Source organism: Brachypodium distachyon, chromosome 2, assembly GCF_000005505.3.
Source record: "Brachypodium distachyon strain Bd21 chromosome 2, Brachypodium_distachyon_v3.0, whole genome shotgun sequence".
Lineage (NCBI taxonomy): Eukaryota > Viridiplantae > Streptophyta > Magnoliopsida > Poales > Poaceae > Brachypodium > Brachypodium distachyon.
In genome coordinates this window covers 46606960-46620820 of record NC_016132.3, presented here as the reverse complement: position 1 = coordinate 46620820, position 13861 = coordinate 46606960, and the positions used below count along the sequence as shown (strand labels likewise).

At 43.5% G+C, this 13861-nt stretch overlaps 2 protein-coding genes and 1 non-coding gene across 4 annotated transcripts; 2 read left to right on the top strand and 1 right to left on the bottom strand.

The window, feature by feature from the left end:
* The first annotated feature begins 1236 nt into the window (after positions 1–1236).
* On the top strand, positions 1237–1318 carry TRNAS-CGA. The gene has a single exon. It is a non-coding gene; the product is annotated as a tRNA-Ser (tRNA).
* A 1562-nt stretch (positions 1319–2880) lies between these two features.
* Positions 2881–5308, top strand: LOC100834317 (peroxiredoxin-2C). The gene is made up of 3 exons (XM_003569503.4): positions 2881–3165; positions 3903–3982; positions 4784–5308. The coding sequence occupies exons 1-3, from the start codon at positions 3011–3013 to the stop codon at positions 5035–5037; spliced, it is 489 nt and encodes a 162-aa protein (XP_003569551.1). The 5' UTR covers positions 2881–3010; the 3' UTR covers positions 5038–5308.
* Positions 5309–5932: 624 nt separating this feature from the next.
* LOC100834007 (protein MALE DISCOVERER 2) lies at positions 5933–12135 on the bottom strand. Of its 2 annotated transcripts, none has more exons than XM_010233833.3 (13): positions 11989–12135; positions 10916–11148; positions 10662–10794; positions 9675–9746; positions 9065–9208; positions 8858–8986; positions 8673–8728; positions 8177–8590; positions 7803–7993; positions 7565–7697; positions 7329–7483; positions 6709–6900; positions 5933–6605 (listed from the first exon to the last, which is right to left on the bottom strand). In XM_010233833.3, exons 2-13 carry the CDS (start codon positions 11004–11006, stop codon positions 6345–6347), a joined length of 1971 nt encoding a protein of 656 aa, XP_010232135.1. In that variant the 5' UTR covers positions 11007–11148; positions 11989–12135; the 3' UTR covers positions 5933–6344. The 2 variants fall into 2 exon arrangements, with proteins under 2 accessions (XP_010232135.1, XP_024314854.1); XM_024459086.1 differs by lacking the exon at positions 11989–12135 and adding an exon at positions 11795–11859.
* Positions 12136–13861: the final 1726 nt, after the last annotated feature.

Sequence of the window (13861 nt, the reverse complement as noted above, 5' to 3'; positions counted from 1 at the left end):
GCATTCGTTTAAATGGGATGGGACCATCGATTTTGAATTAGGGGCTAGGAAATCTGTACGAAAACGAATGTTTTGAAGAGAGAATTAAGGGCATTCTAGGAAAGGCACAACAATCATGAATCATCGTGTCTCAAACAAACACCGCTAACGGTCTACTCGCAAATACCTTATCAACAAGTCGAGTAATAGTACAACTCGTACCCCCATTCTGATTGTTGGACAACATGCGTTGAATCGCCTGTCCGGATTTATTTATTTTTCGGGGGAAAACCCTCAATCGTTGAGGGTGGCAGCAACTCGTGCACGAGCCGGACTGGATGCATGCTTTCTAACCAATCAGTTCTGACGTGACAAGAAATGCCATCGAGTCCGGCGGCCAGTTTTAATTTCACATCGGTTTCCCCAATTAATCGATTCCCATGGCAGGCACGACAGCCTCCAGGCTTCCACCGGCCGGAGGCCCGGAGCTAGTCCTGATCAGGGTTGCCCATAGCATTGCCCATAGTATTTCACACGCCCCTCAATCGCGAGTTGGACTTGTCGCCAAAGCCGAGAGATTCGCAGCAAGCGTGCAGATCGAGAATGCCTGGCGGTTCGATTACCATGTGTGCCTCGTGGTGGAGGCCGAGAAGAGCAATCCCGTGGCGGCGGCGGCGGCGGCGGCGCAGAACACAAAGCGGTCGAGCTCACGCTGTCCGTGCCGGACTCTGACGCGGTGACGCCGCAGAGCAACGGGCCAAGAGGCGGACGCTGCTGCCGGCGGATAACCAGGTCGAGGCTATAGATTACGTTGAGCCCATATACGCCGCCGCCCCTCTTGCTCTGGCTGCCGCCGCTCCGGGTCCGAGTCCTGGCAGAATTGAGCCAGCCGACACATGCAGGGAGCTGCCGGACTGGCTACGCGAGCTTCTCCTCACGCGACTGAACCTCTGCGGCGACATGCCCGTCGTCTTCATCGACGAGAAGACCGTGACCAAGACGGACCTCTGCAGGCACCAGAACCGGTTCCGTCTCCGACCGACGGCTCCTCCCGCTTCTGACGGCGGCCAAACAGCCGGACCGTGCAAAAACACTGCACCATACAGGACCTGTGTGTTAAGAAAGTTATTCAAGGAGTTGTTACTATTTCCCGTGTTCTTGATCAAGACCATTTGACGATTGAAAAAGATCAAAGCAAGACATTTCAATCTATGGATTCCTAATAAATAACTTGTGCAGCCCCAGCGAGCATAAACAGTCGATATGTCCGAGTGGTTAAGGAGACAGACTCGAAATCTGTTGGGCTTTGCCTGCGCAGGTTCGAATCCTGCTGTCGACGCTTTTGCGTTTCTTCGCTCCATCTTTTTTGCGTCTTTACTCGGCCCAGCGAGTCAGAAAATATAAGTGTTTAGGTGCTTTTCAGTTAAGAAATTACAAATTTACATTCTTTGACGAAATAACGGCATCCTGCGATCAACTGACAGGTATCAATTCTTTTTACAAAATAACGGCATCACGGCGGGTTTCAATTCTTAATTACAAATTTGTTTGTTACGTGGGACTATAGACCTGTATTTCATTTGTTTATTTTGAAAGGATTATATACCTCTATTTTATTTATTTATTTGAAAGGGAGATACCTGTATATTATGGGTATCAAAGAAGCCACATAGGCAAAACAAAAGCTACAAAGGAATAAAAGAACATCATCACGTCCAACCAATTTTATCAAATCTTTGAACCACCCATCGAAGTCAAAACCAGAAGCAGTCCAACCTGAGAAGCTAGGTGGCTCGAGGACGAGCCTTTGTCTAATTGATGACACATTAAACCGTGTGTTTGGTTGGTGAGTGGAGAAGAAGGGTTGGCCCTAATCAGATTTTAGCGTAGGGGCCAACAATTTTCATGTTTAGTTAAAAAAGGTGGGGACAACTAGTTTCATGTTTGGTTAGGAGGTCGTCATCACCTTCCTCTCGTGATGCCTCCTTGCGTCCCCTCTCCCTCGTGGCTCCCTTCCCTTTCTGCCACCATGGCCTCTCTCTCTCTCAACCCGTCGCCGCTCGCCATCGCGCTCAAGGCCTCCGCCATGGCCTCCCTTTCACTGCCCCCCCCCCCCCCCCCGCGCTCGCCCGTCGTGACGTCGTTCGTCGTCGGGAAGGTCAATCTATCGCTTGTTCCCCGCCTCAATCGTCCTTCCCCTTCCCTCTCCGCTGTGTCTCCGGCGCATCCTCCGCCTCAAAACAATCTGCCGCCAGCGCTGCCCCGACGCCCTACTCCCTTGGCCCCTCAAGCGCAAGCCTACTGCCGCCATGCCTCCCTTTCCCTCCCGCCGCCTCTCTGGCATGTCCTCCGCCTCGGCTGAGTCACTCGCCATGGACGCCTACTCCCCTGGCCCCTCCAGCACAGGCCCGCCGCGTCTCGAAGGAGGAGGAGGAGGAGGCTGCCGTCTTCATGGCAACACGAGTGATGGCAGCGAGCGAGAAGGTCCCGCGAGAGAGACGGGAGAGATGAGCACCCCGTGTGAAGCGCATAAGACCGCTGTTTTGGGCTGATTTTAGGTCGGTTAAACGAAGCCGTGAACCAAACACATGGAAGAATCGGTTCGGGCCATTTAAACCCTGCCGGTGGCCCAACCCCTGAATCAAGCCCACCCTAAATCCCCTGCATACATCAATTATCCACTCTAAAAAAACATTAATTATCCTACTCACTAAAAAGAATCAATTATCCTACCCGACTGAACAAAAAAATAATCAGTTTGTGTCGTCGCAGATAAATAATCCAATTTGGAATTTACGACCAGGGATATTCCGAAAATTTAGCGTTCACACATGGTGACATAACCGATGCTTCTCCTCCCAACAACCGACGAGGCGACGACATAGTAAAAGGCCACCCACAATCAATTGCAAATTCCGTATTTATTCGCTTGCCTTTCCTTCCCACCCCTGTTGACTGCCTTCCGTTCTATAGTTCTAGACCCTTCTCCAATCCCCTCCCAAGTCCCAACAACCCATAGCAAAGACCATCCATGGCTCCGATTGGCGTTGGAAGCACCCTCCCCGACGGCCAGCTTGCTTGGTTCGATGAGAACGACCAGCTGCAGCAGGTCTCCATCCACGCCCTAGCCGCCGGCAAGAAGGTCATCCTCTTCGGCGTCCCTGGGGCCTTCACCCCCACCTGCAGGTCTCGTCCTTCGGTCCTTCCCCCAGTTCTTTTTTCTTCTTTGATTTGAAATTGTGAGTATTCAACAGATCGACGAAAAACGATGTGAGCGTTTGACTGTTCGTAACTGAGCGGTTGCAACAGGATCCGCCATGTTTTATTTAGATGTAGTCGTTGCGGAGCGCGGACCTGGACCCTGCAAATTTGTGGATAGGGTCTCTGGAATTGCTTTTTGCCAGGATCCCCTCTTCCTCCGGACTTGATTTACTTTCGTGGAAGTATAGGTGAAAAAAAAACTGTTTTGAGGAAAGATATTTGGAGGATTTCGTTTAATGGACAGCGTTGCGTTATTGATTTTCACCAGTGAAAGAGATTTTGTAAACCTGGATGCATCCGACTGAACTTCAGGAATGCTGTTTTGCAGAACTTGTTCACGGCGGGTGCTCTAAACTGTCAACTTGAGTCGATACCTAGTAGAGCTTACTCGAGCAGTACTTCAGTAGATTTTTTTACTTGAGATGTTCGAAATTTGGTAAATTTGGAAGTAGTTTGAGATATTCAAGTGGTTCTTCACTCATCATCACCCTATGTTGGTAACTCCACGTCGTCTGTATATGACATTGTTAATATTTTTTCCGGGAAAAAGGGATTCTGTTGCTCTTTGGTATCCGATTTGCAGATTTCTGTTTTCGTATTACTGAAAGAAACTCCAGCATAGTCACATTGTGTCCTCCCTGTGTTTTCTTCTTTGGATGCAGCAATCAGCATGTACCAGGTTTCATTAGTCAGGCTGAGCAGCTGAAAGCCAAGGGTGTAGATGAGATCCTGCTTGTCAGCGGTATGCTTCCAGCATTTATTTATCTTTCCCATCATGTTCTGAAAGTAGCTATTGGCAGAAAACTGCATATCGGATATTTTGAGCTTTCAGTGTTCTCTGCATAATGGTAAGGTAGCTCCATTGTAATTAACATTGAAAGATCAGTTCATGTTTTTTGAATGCCTGCATTATTGAATGTTTTTTGAAAAGAAAACAGCCAAGTCCTAAGAGATGCCTGATTTTGACTGCTCAATGAGTTACATTAACACACAAGTATATCTTGTACTAGAACGATAATTTTTTCGCAAGATTACTAGACAGGTATTTGTTATGCCATATTATACACATTCCAAGATTTAACTTGGCTACCAATTAGACAATCAATATGAGTTATTGGCTATAAAAAATTATAACATGGAAAACTTTTTTCAGATACGAAATCAATGTTAATAATTTTGTGGCACGTAACCCACGTTTTATTGGTCAGATTGATGGTAAAAGTTGAATCTCGAAATACGAGTGCGCGCTATAATAGAGTAGTAATTTTATCAGACAGACCCTGTGTACCTATATATCATTGTTTTAATGTGGCTAGAATACCGCATAGAGACATCTAGAACCTGTGTTTTTTAGCACTTTAGTATACATGTTTAACCAAGTTCTGCTCTGAGACACTGGCACCTATTCTTTTCTTATGGTACCTTCTGTCCTCATACATAGATGATAGATCGACACACTATATCCCCTTTTCGCATATAGTCTTGACCTAAGCAAAGCCAGAATAACACTGAATTCACTCACTATCCTAGTATGATTTTGCAGTCAATGACCCCTTTGTCATGAAGGCGTGGGCGAAGACATACCCTGAGAACAAGCATGTCAAATTCCTTGCTGACGGAGCAGGAAAATACACAAATGTGCTTGGTCTTGAGCTTGATCTTACAGAGAAAGGATTGGGTCTCCGCTCGAGGCGGTTTGCGCTTCTTGCTGATGACCTCAAGGTCACTGTTGCAAACATTGAGGAGGGTGGTCAATTCACAGTCTCTGGTGCCGAGGAGATCCTAAAGGCACTGTAGGACCTTCAACTCTTTGGAACGCTTCCAGTGGAACCCCACTGATCTGGTGTCTGAACTTGTCGGCCAAACTGCTTGTGCGAATAAATTATCGATGTGTACTACCTTGCTCTATGTAATGCGATAAGAATCAATGAAGATCCCTTTTTTAGGAAAGAAATATGTATTTTGTGTAAAACTATTTGTGGTGATCATTACTGTGGGATCAATTCGATACTATGTGTAACCTTTCCGAGTGCCAGTGCCAGTTCATATTGAGTCATTTGACACTTCACTTGCGAATTGCCTAGGGCTTCTTCGTGGTGAGGTTTTCCTGGGCTTCTATGTGCTTAGTTATTTGTGCTCTGAATTATTTAGATTTTGGTGGTCACTGCGCAACAGCAGTTACCAAAGCTGTTCAAGCCGTGTAAAATGCTACTCATTCCGTTCCATGTTAATTTGCGCGGGATTAGTACAGTTTCACGATAGCTCCCACCGTAGTACCCATGCGTGCAAAATGCCTATCTCACAGGTACTGCTACCTCTCAGAAAATGTAGCACAGTGACATGATCGAAGAAGCACCGTAGCAAATACGAAAAGAGTAAATGAGACGTTCTGCCTCTGTTTGTATCTTGTTGTATCGGATCTTGCTTACGTCAAGCGATGACTGACAGACTGAGCAACACCAGGGAACTTGGGCTTGAGGCCGAGCAGCATGACCAGGAGCAAATCAAACAGAGGCTAACGGCATACCGTTCACAAAACAAGTTAGGAGAGCCCAGCAAACAGCCAATGCCACGCCTGTGTCAGAATGTTGCCTCGCGATTGCACTCATTGTGTTGAAATGACATACAAACATGATCCAATATTAAAGCGAGTGTTTGCAAGAATTACGTGATTTCATGTTGAAAGACGATCTGGAAAAAATGAGGACAAAAGTGCCATTGTAACAAGGTGGACAGCGTTTTAAGAAGCTATCAACGCCCTCCATACTGATTGTTGTCCCTTTAAAAAAAATGAAAGAATATTTCCGTAAAACCCCATGGTACATTACACAATCACACATCTCCTGATTACAATCAACTCTAAGAAGACCTGGATCATTCTACAACCACACCATGTACGTTCAGTATAGAGAGAAAAGTCAAGAAGAAATAAGAAAACAACCCGGAAATTTTAAATTTGCGGGAGGAGGAGAAGGTAACACAGGCAGACACTGAAAATCGCCAGAAAAGCAGATACTCACAACAAAGATGTACAAGTTTGCAAGACAGTATACACATAACCTCAGTGTTGCTGCAAGAACCATACCATATGGACATGTTTCTTCCTAGGTTGCTTCAACTGAAAGTATCTCGAGCTCTGCCCACCAAAGCGGAGACAATCTCGGCGTTGCAGCCTCCGGTGAAATCGCTAGCACTTCTCGTAGTTTAGTGACGACCTCTCTCATACTTGGTCTCCTTTTTGGATCGCTTTGGATGCAATCCTGAATCAGCTCACAGATGATTTCTAGATCGTTTTCTTTGTGAGCCTTCAAGGTAGGATCAAGCAAACAAGATATACTTCGGTCATCTTTTATGCACTCCAAAGCCTGTGAGAAACAAAACAAAAAGGTGAAATACTGATACTTCAAGATGTCATTTTGTGGATTTTGCAAGTTGATTTGAGTACACATTTGTCTTTGTTGTCATTACCAAGTTCACAAGAGAGCCTTTGTCTTCAGAATATGGAGGCTTTCCTGAGATGATTTCCAACATGAGTAGACCAAAACTGCTTACATTCCCAGCTGGGTCAGCAGGCATTGGCTCATGGTGCTCGCTGACATCATCATTCTTGGGCATCTTTTCTTTGGATATTACTTCTTGCCAAACACTCGTGTCTGCTATCTGTGAAAAGGCTCGGTTTTAGGGAAAAGCATATTATGATATCCTCATGCCTGATCTTATTCCAGTGTGATAAAATGAACTCCATCAAAAATGACTTGGTGTGTTGTTGAGAAAAAAAATGTTATACAGATGAACTGGGCAATATTCTATAATTGTTGTGGGGCAGACAGAGCACATTTGATTTATGTTATTTTTCCTCTCGTTTTTATATTTTTCCTCTCATTCTATAAGGTATAATGTTCAGAAAATGCGTTTAGAATGATGAAGTATCAGTCATGTAATATAATTCCATTTTTCCATATTACTAAAATTTTGGGTAAGACAGAAAATATGGTATACCCTTTGATGATCTTCAGATATTCAAATAAATAAGTTATGGTGCATCCTTTCATGATCTTCAGATATTCAAAGAAATAAATGCACTATACCTTTGCAGCTCCATCCTCAGATAACAATATGGCACTTGACTGTAGACCAGGGTGTGTTATAGAAGGGTTGAGCTCATGCATGTGTTGGATACAGTATGCTACTCCCATAATTACTCTCATCCTACCATTCCAATCGATATGATCAAATCCCTCAACTGCAAAAAGTAAAGAAAACATTTTAATTTGACTGCAAAGATCAAACAGTACACTGAAATAGAATAGCATTACAGCTTTACCATGGAGATGCTCATAGAGTGTTCCATTGGGTGCATATTCTAACACCATCATCCTCATGAAAGGCTCCTCCTCCTCACAGTATCCAAGCAGGTTGATGAAGTTCTTATGATTAATTCGTGAGAGCGAGTCTATCTATGTGTTCCCAAAAAGAAGTTAAAGAAGAATTTGCTTAAGATCCACATTGCAAATTGTAGTAACAGAGTGAGTTATTCCTCTAATAAAGTAACATTGGATTACCTTTTTCCTGAATATCCCCTCGGAATGCTTTGACCAATCTTTGCTGGATGCAAGAACAGTCGATACAACTGCTATCTCTACGCCACTTGATAAGGTTCCCTTGTAGACAGTGTAGTGTGGGTAGCTTGCCACGATGTTACTGAAGTCCTCACAAGCGCCTTCCAGCTCTGACCGTTGCAACTTGGGTACTCCTGCAGTACAGTAGGACAGAAAACTTATAACAGATTCTAAGTAACAGGCAAACCAACCAGGTAATTGACAATTTTGGAGCAGGGGAGAAATTATTTCAACATAAGGAACACAAATTACTGGATGATGATATAAAATCCAAGCACCAAAATTTACATTATTCACATAGCAAGCAAAATATTTACCTGTCACAAATGCCTTTTGTAGCTGGCCACTGAGTCCAGTTTTCCATGGACCTATTGTCGCTACCGACTTGTTGCGGCATAGACAAAGCATGCATGTGATGCCAATAATCAATAGAGCAATCAATGGAATCACAATTGCATACAACCACTTTTTAGATCTTGGTTTTGACACTGCTTCTGAAGGAGTGTCAGAGTGAATGGGTGGACTAATTGGAGTTTTCACAGCTGGTGGAGGTGCATTGTTGGGAATAAATGCTGAAAATGAGCCACTTCCAGTAGAAGGAACAGGAACAGCAGCTGGAACAGGAGCATTTGCAGAAGAAGGCGCAGCAGCAAGATTGCTATCCTGAAGTAGTTTGCGCCGGCTAAGCTGAGCAGCTGGGTTTCTTGCTGCAAATTGCGAAGGAAGACGAGCTGGGAAAAAGAAGAAGGCATATTAGGTTTCTAGCTGATTATTTAGGCACAAACTGAACTTGGATAACAGTAGGCTAGATACCAGAGAGATTGCTTGTGTCTTTTTTGTTCTCTTCTGTTGAAGAACCAGACCCGAACCTACAAAGGTCCACATTTAAAAACTGCTATCATCAGCATCTGCTGATAAATCCTTTTCTAAATTAAGTTATAGAAAATATCCAATGATAACTGTAGGAGAATTAATGAGAAAATCCTGAGTTTTCTTACCCATCATCAGCTCTCTGATTCATATTACCCCTCCCGGAATGATCATAGATGTCAAAATCAGTTTCCTGATCAAAGTTTCCATATGGATTTTGGATCATAGGCCATTGAAATCTATTGTTGGAAAGCAATCTGCCAAATAAGAGACATCGTATCATGACATTTCACTTGTTGGTAAAAAATTCAGAGTTAATCAGTCAGACGACCTACAAATGCTTAAGTGATGGCATTTCTGCTATCTCCTGTGGAACTTCCCCAGTCAAGTTGTTATTGCTTAAATCAAGAATCTCCAGCATTGCAAGACCGCCAATCTCCTTAGGTATCGGTCCACTGAACATGTTGTTGGATAATACACTGGAAGTGGACAGCAACATCCAAAACATTAAAATGGCTGTACCAAATATTCAAATCGCATGCAGAAGTAAAATTACATGATCAAAGTTTCCAAAAGCAGTTACTTAAGCAACAAGTCCTTGATTAACTGATGGACCAAATTTTCATGCTACTGTGTAAAACCAACACTTCGTATGAGATTTTTTGTCTCATATTTGTTTGACTGATATGCACATACCATTGTAACTATGAAGGATGTAACTCAGTAATCACCGGTTGGTTAGATATATAAACTTTAAATGTCCTAACTGATGGTGGTTGACTCATTTTTTTAAACTGACTTTGCTCAGATATTGTTGCCTGCCAGGCAAACTATGTTCTCTTTAATATGTTGAATATAGAGCATGTATCAAAATACCATATAATGTTGTCCATGCAATGCCAATTTATATTCTTGCAAGGCGTAAATCTGAAAATGTATACTTACAGAGCTGTCAAATGACTAAGACTTCCTAATTCTGGACCCAGAGTTCCTCTTAATGAGAGATCCTTCAGGTTCCTGCAAACAAATTGTTCAGAATTCTTATTATGATAAATCAAGCCAACATACTCTATAATATAGCAGATTATAACATTCAGTTAACAGTAATTCACTTGAGCAAAACTATGCCAAACATGTTATTGCCAGTTGTCTCACTTTAAGTCAATAATCCCCAACACAGAATAATATCACCAGTAGAAGAAACCAAACATAACAAAACTTGTTTGAATTAACCTAGCTGTAGCCACTTGTTTGTGTTTTTTCGAAAAAAAAACTTGTTTTTGTTGGTCATCAAGAAACCATTCTAATAAGGCAAATAATGTGATTTAAAATTATGATAAAACATATAATACGATTGTGCGCATGCCTCTAGCTCCCAAAGAACATATTTTTCTGGGAAATCGTGAACAATTTATACATTGTAAATTCAAAGAATGCAAGAAAAAGGAGATTCCTGAAGTGCTCAAATCAACAAAGAAACTGTATACTATGTTTATTAATTACTAGCAAAATAGCGCATTCATGGGCTGGTTGCATGAAATTTTATGACAAAAGTTCCAGTGCGTTGATCGTCGAGCCCCTACCCTTTAGCCTATCTTTTGTAAATTATACCAAGCGGAGAGATGCTTGTGTCAGCAGAAACTCAATAGACACAATACACATTCATTTCGTATAAGTCAAACCACGATAACTGTGAAGGAGAAAACAAGGAATATAAAAGACAGTTGCCGATGCAACATCCATTTAACAATAAATCAATACTTTAACTACTCTTGAACACGGAAAGATGCGGTCAGATGGAAGACCCGTTAAACAGAAGAACTAAATGCTGATTTTTCTGATAGTGGTTCATCAGAGAATTGATGAACAACGTTCCATTTCCCAAATAGAACCATACAAAAAAAAAAGACAACAACCAACATTCCGACTCACAGCATCACAACCCTGCCATCCGCGCAGCGGACGCCGTTCCAACTGCAAGGATCGCCATCCTGCAGGCTCCAACCTGCCATGGCGCCAAGTGGATCCTCCTCGACCCTCGAACTGAACTTGAGCAGCACCGAGCCTGCATCACCAACAACAAGAGAAAAGCTCCAATCCATCAACAACACCAGAACCCCGCGAGCTGTGCTCAACCACGAAAAGCAAAACATCGGCAGCAACACCGGCAGGCTGCCTGCCGCTACCTTCAAGGTTGATTGCCGAGCAGCCACCGACGACACAATGGAGTGCCAGCACGACGAGCACGCAGTAGCCCAACGCATCCATCTCCCACATTTCGACGGGCGCACGACTGCTCACATGATCCTCTTGGCGAGCCTCTTGAGCAGCCTGGAATGCATGGTCACGCGCAAGGAACACCCATTTCTGTTGCGCCTACCTTTGTTGGCACGGCAGCAGCCTCAGGACGCTTCCCCTGCTGCATGCAAGAAAGACAGAAAAACAGCTCAGAAAGCGTGGAGGAGCAGACGAGGCTTGCATCGCCAAAAAGCAAAGGAGCAGCTTTAGCTTTTTGCCTGATGATTCGCCTCTGCCGATTTCGCTTACGCCATACGCGATTCGAATCGAGCAACTGAATCGACGGAGAAGAGCGTGGTATTGGGGAACGGAGAGAGGAGGAGGACAGATGGAGAAGGAAACAGCGGTCGTCCGTTCTTGGAGGAACAAGTAGTAGTTGGAGAAATCAACAACGACAACAGAGCTAGGAAAAAATAAAGAAAAAGAAATTTTCACGGTGCGTTCTTCCACCTAATCTCCCCATGTCTAAGATTGCGTTTTCTATAAAGAAAAAAAAAAGGAAGGAACGAAGGTGGAAGAATTCCACGGCCATCTGGAAGACAATTCCACGCTGGGGTACCAAGTTCGGAATAAAGAATCGGATAGGGAGGTCGTTGTCGAGGGCCAGGACAACAGCTCCGCAGCCTCGTCGTCGCCGGCGACGGATTCGGCGCTTGCCATTTTTAAAATCCGAAAACATTATTAATTGAAAAAAAACACTTTCGTGCTCATCATCACAGATGCCACTAAAATATGCCCCCATTGACATTTTATAATCCTCCCCTTACCAATTGCAATCAGGCCTCTCAGCGACGCCAAATGCGATTGCAAGCAGGACTCTTTTTCTCTCCAAAAGGGACAATCAATACCTAAACCAGGTCGAGAATCGCAAAGGTGTTAACAGAAACAAAATGCTAAAAAAACAAATTCAGAGGAAGCCAGCCCATCTGAGACGAAGGCAATGTGGTGGAACGATTCATACCCGTGGCCGGCGTTCGCGGGTCGGAGGCTCCCTCCCCTCCCGCGCGCGGATCAATGGGGCAGGGGCGGAGGCGGTGGCCGGCGGCAAGCGGAGGAGACGGCGCGCGAGCCTGCCAGGGCGAGAATGGCTGAGGGAAGGAGGAGGAGAGGAGACGTGCGGTGGGCCCCGCCGGGACAGGTGGGACGCGCAAAGGAAGGGGCAGAAAAAAAAATTGTTGCAATGATTTTTCAGATGTCCGCCCGTATCCTCGTTGTTTCCCCTATTTGTTTTTCTTTCCCAGCTTAAGTTTAATCGTTTATCTATTCTGATCCTTTTCTGTTGTTTGGAAAGGTAGACTCTCCCACGTTGTGTGGCGTTGCCGCTAGTCGTGCGCACCATTCTCCAGGCTGCTGCCCCTGTCCTCCTCGCCCCATCTTCTGTCCAGATTGCATGTCATGAAATGGCGAAGTTTTAGAGATAAGACGGAATTATTGTAACATGATCAAATACAGTACGAGTACAATTTATATGTTTGATTTTTAAATCTACCACTATCATTTTCGACCATGCAGGTGTTGCTATTATGTATCAACTGGCTGTGATTATGAGCGTTGATACAGAAGATGCAGCACAAGGAACCGATGGAGTCTTGCTCCAAACGAGTACAATGGATCAAGGAGTTTATGTCCTGGTTTGAGTGGCGTGCTAGATCTAAACTTCTTAGTTTCTAGATTGGTTCCTCATGTGGCCTGTCACATTTGTGGATGTGGTCATATGTTTTCAATTGTTAAAAACAATATATGACTTTAGGCTGTATGCATTCTGAATGCAGAGACCGGAGGTAATAAAGATTTCATTATCTAAAAAATCATTTTCAGTGGATATAAATTAACTACCGACATTAGTTGTACCAATTTTGTACTAAATTCAAAACACTTATTATGCATTTGAAGGGGTATATCTTTAGGAGTAATTGATTGAAAAAGTAAATAAGAGTCCACATGCTCGACACCCTTCGCAGCTCACTCCTCTTTCCCTAAACCGGTACGGTGACACCCCATCCCCTTCTCCATCCTCCTAGGGCGTGGTGTTGGTGACCCTCCTTGGCAGCACTTAGGAAAGTGTAGTGGCAGCCTGTCGCGCAGTTCCCGGTGGCCAGCCGGCCCAGCCGCTCAGGTAATGTGATGTTTTCTTTTTTATATATATGTGGGATGTTATGAGCATATATGATTGTTCTGCTATTTGCTATACTATGATTAGTTTGAGTATATATTGCCAAAATTTGTCATGAAAATTGTGATATTTAAGCTAAATAAGGGGTTATGTTGTTGAAATTTTGTGTCTTTTCATGCTAAAATATATTATTATTATTTTGCTATTTTTAGTGATATTTCATTATAGAATTGTTTGTTGTTTGCTAAAATTCTCAAATGAAATTAACCCTAAAAGGAAAAATCACCATATTAGACCAAGGGCAAAATAGTCTTTTCAAATCTCAATAGCCACTTCACGGTCAACTGACGACAATGGTTAACTTGTGCTCGGTGCAAATTTTCAATGCTTTATTCTGAAGCTAGAAATTTTCCATATAGGTTTTGGCAAGTTTTTCTTTGCAGCGGTTTGGGCCACTTGCTGACATTAGTAAATTAAAAAAACAATATTATTCGTCCAGCCTTTCCCAAAATAATATGTTTCTTCTAGAAACATACAAGCCAGCGAATGACAAAATCATGTACTCCCTCCGTCACATATGATGTACCTACCTAAAAAACGTTTAGATACATGTAATATTTCGGCACATAATACAAGACGGAGGGAGTACAAACTAAAAAAATAAAATCAATTTGACATTTTGTATCCTTATTTTGACTTGTTCTATGGCTCTGGTGAACCA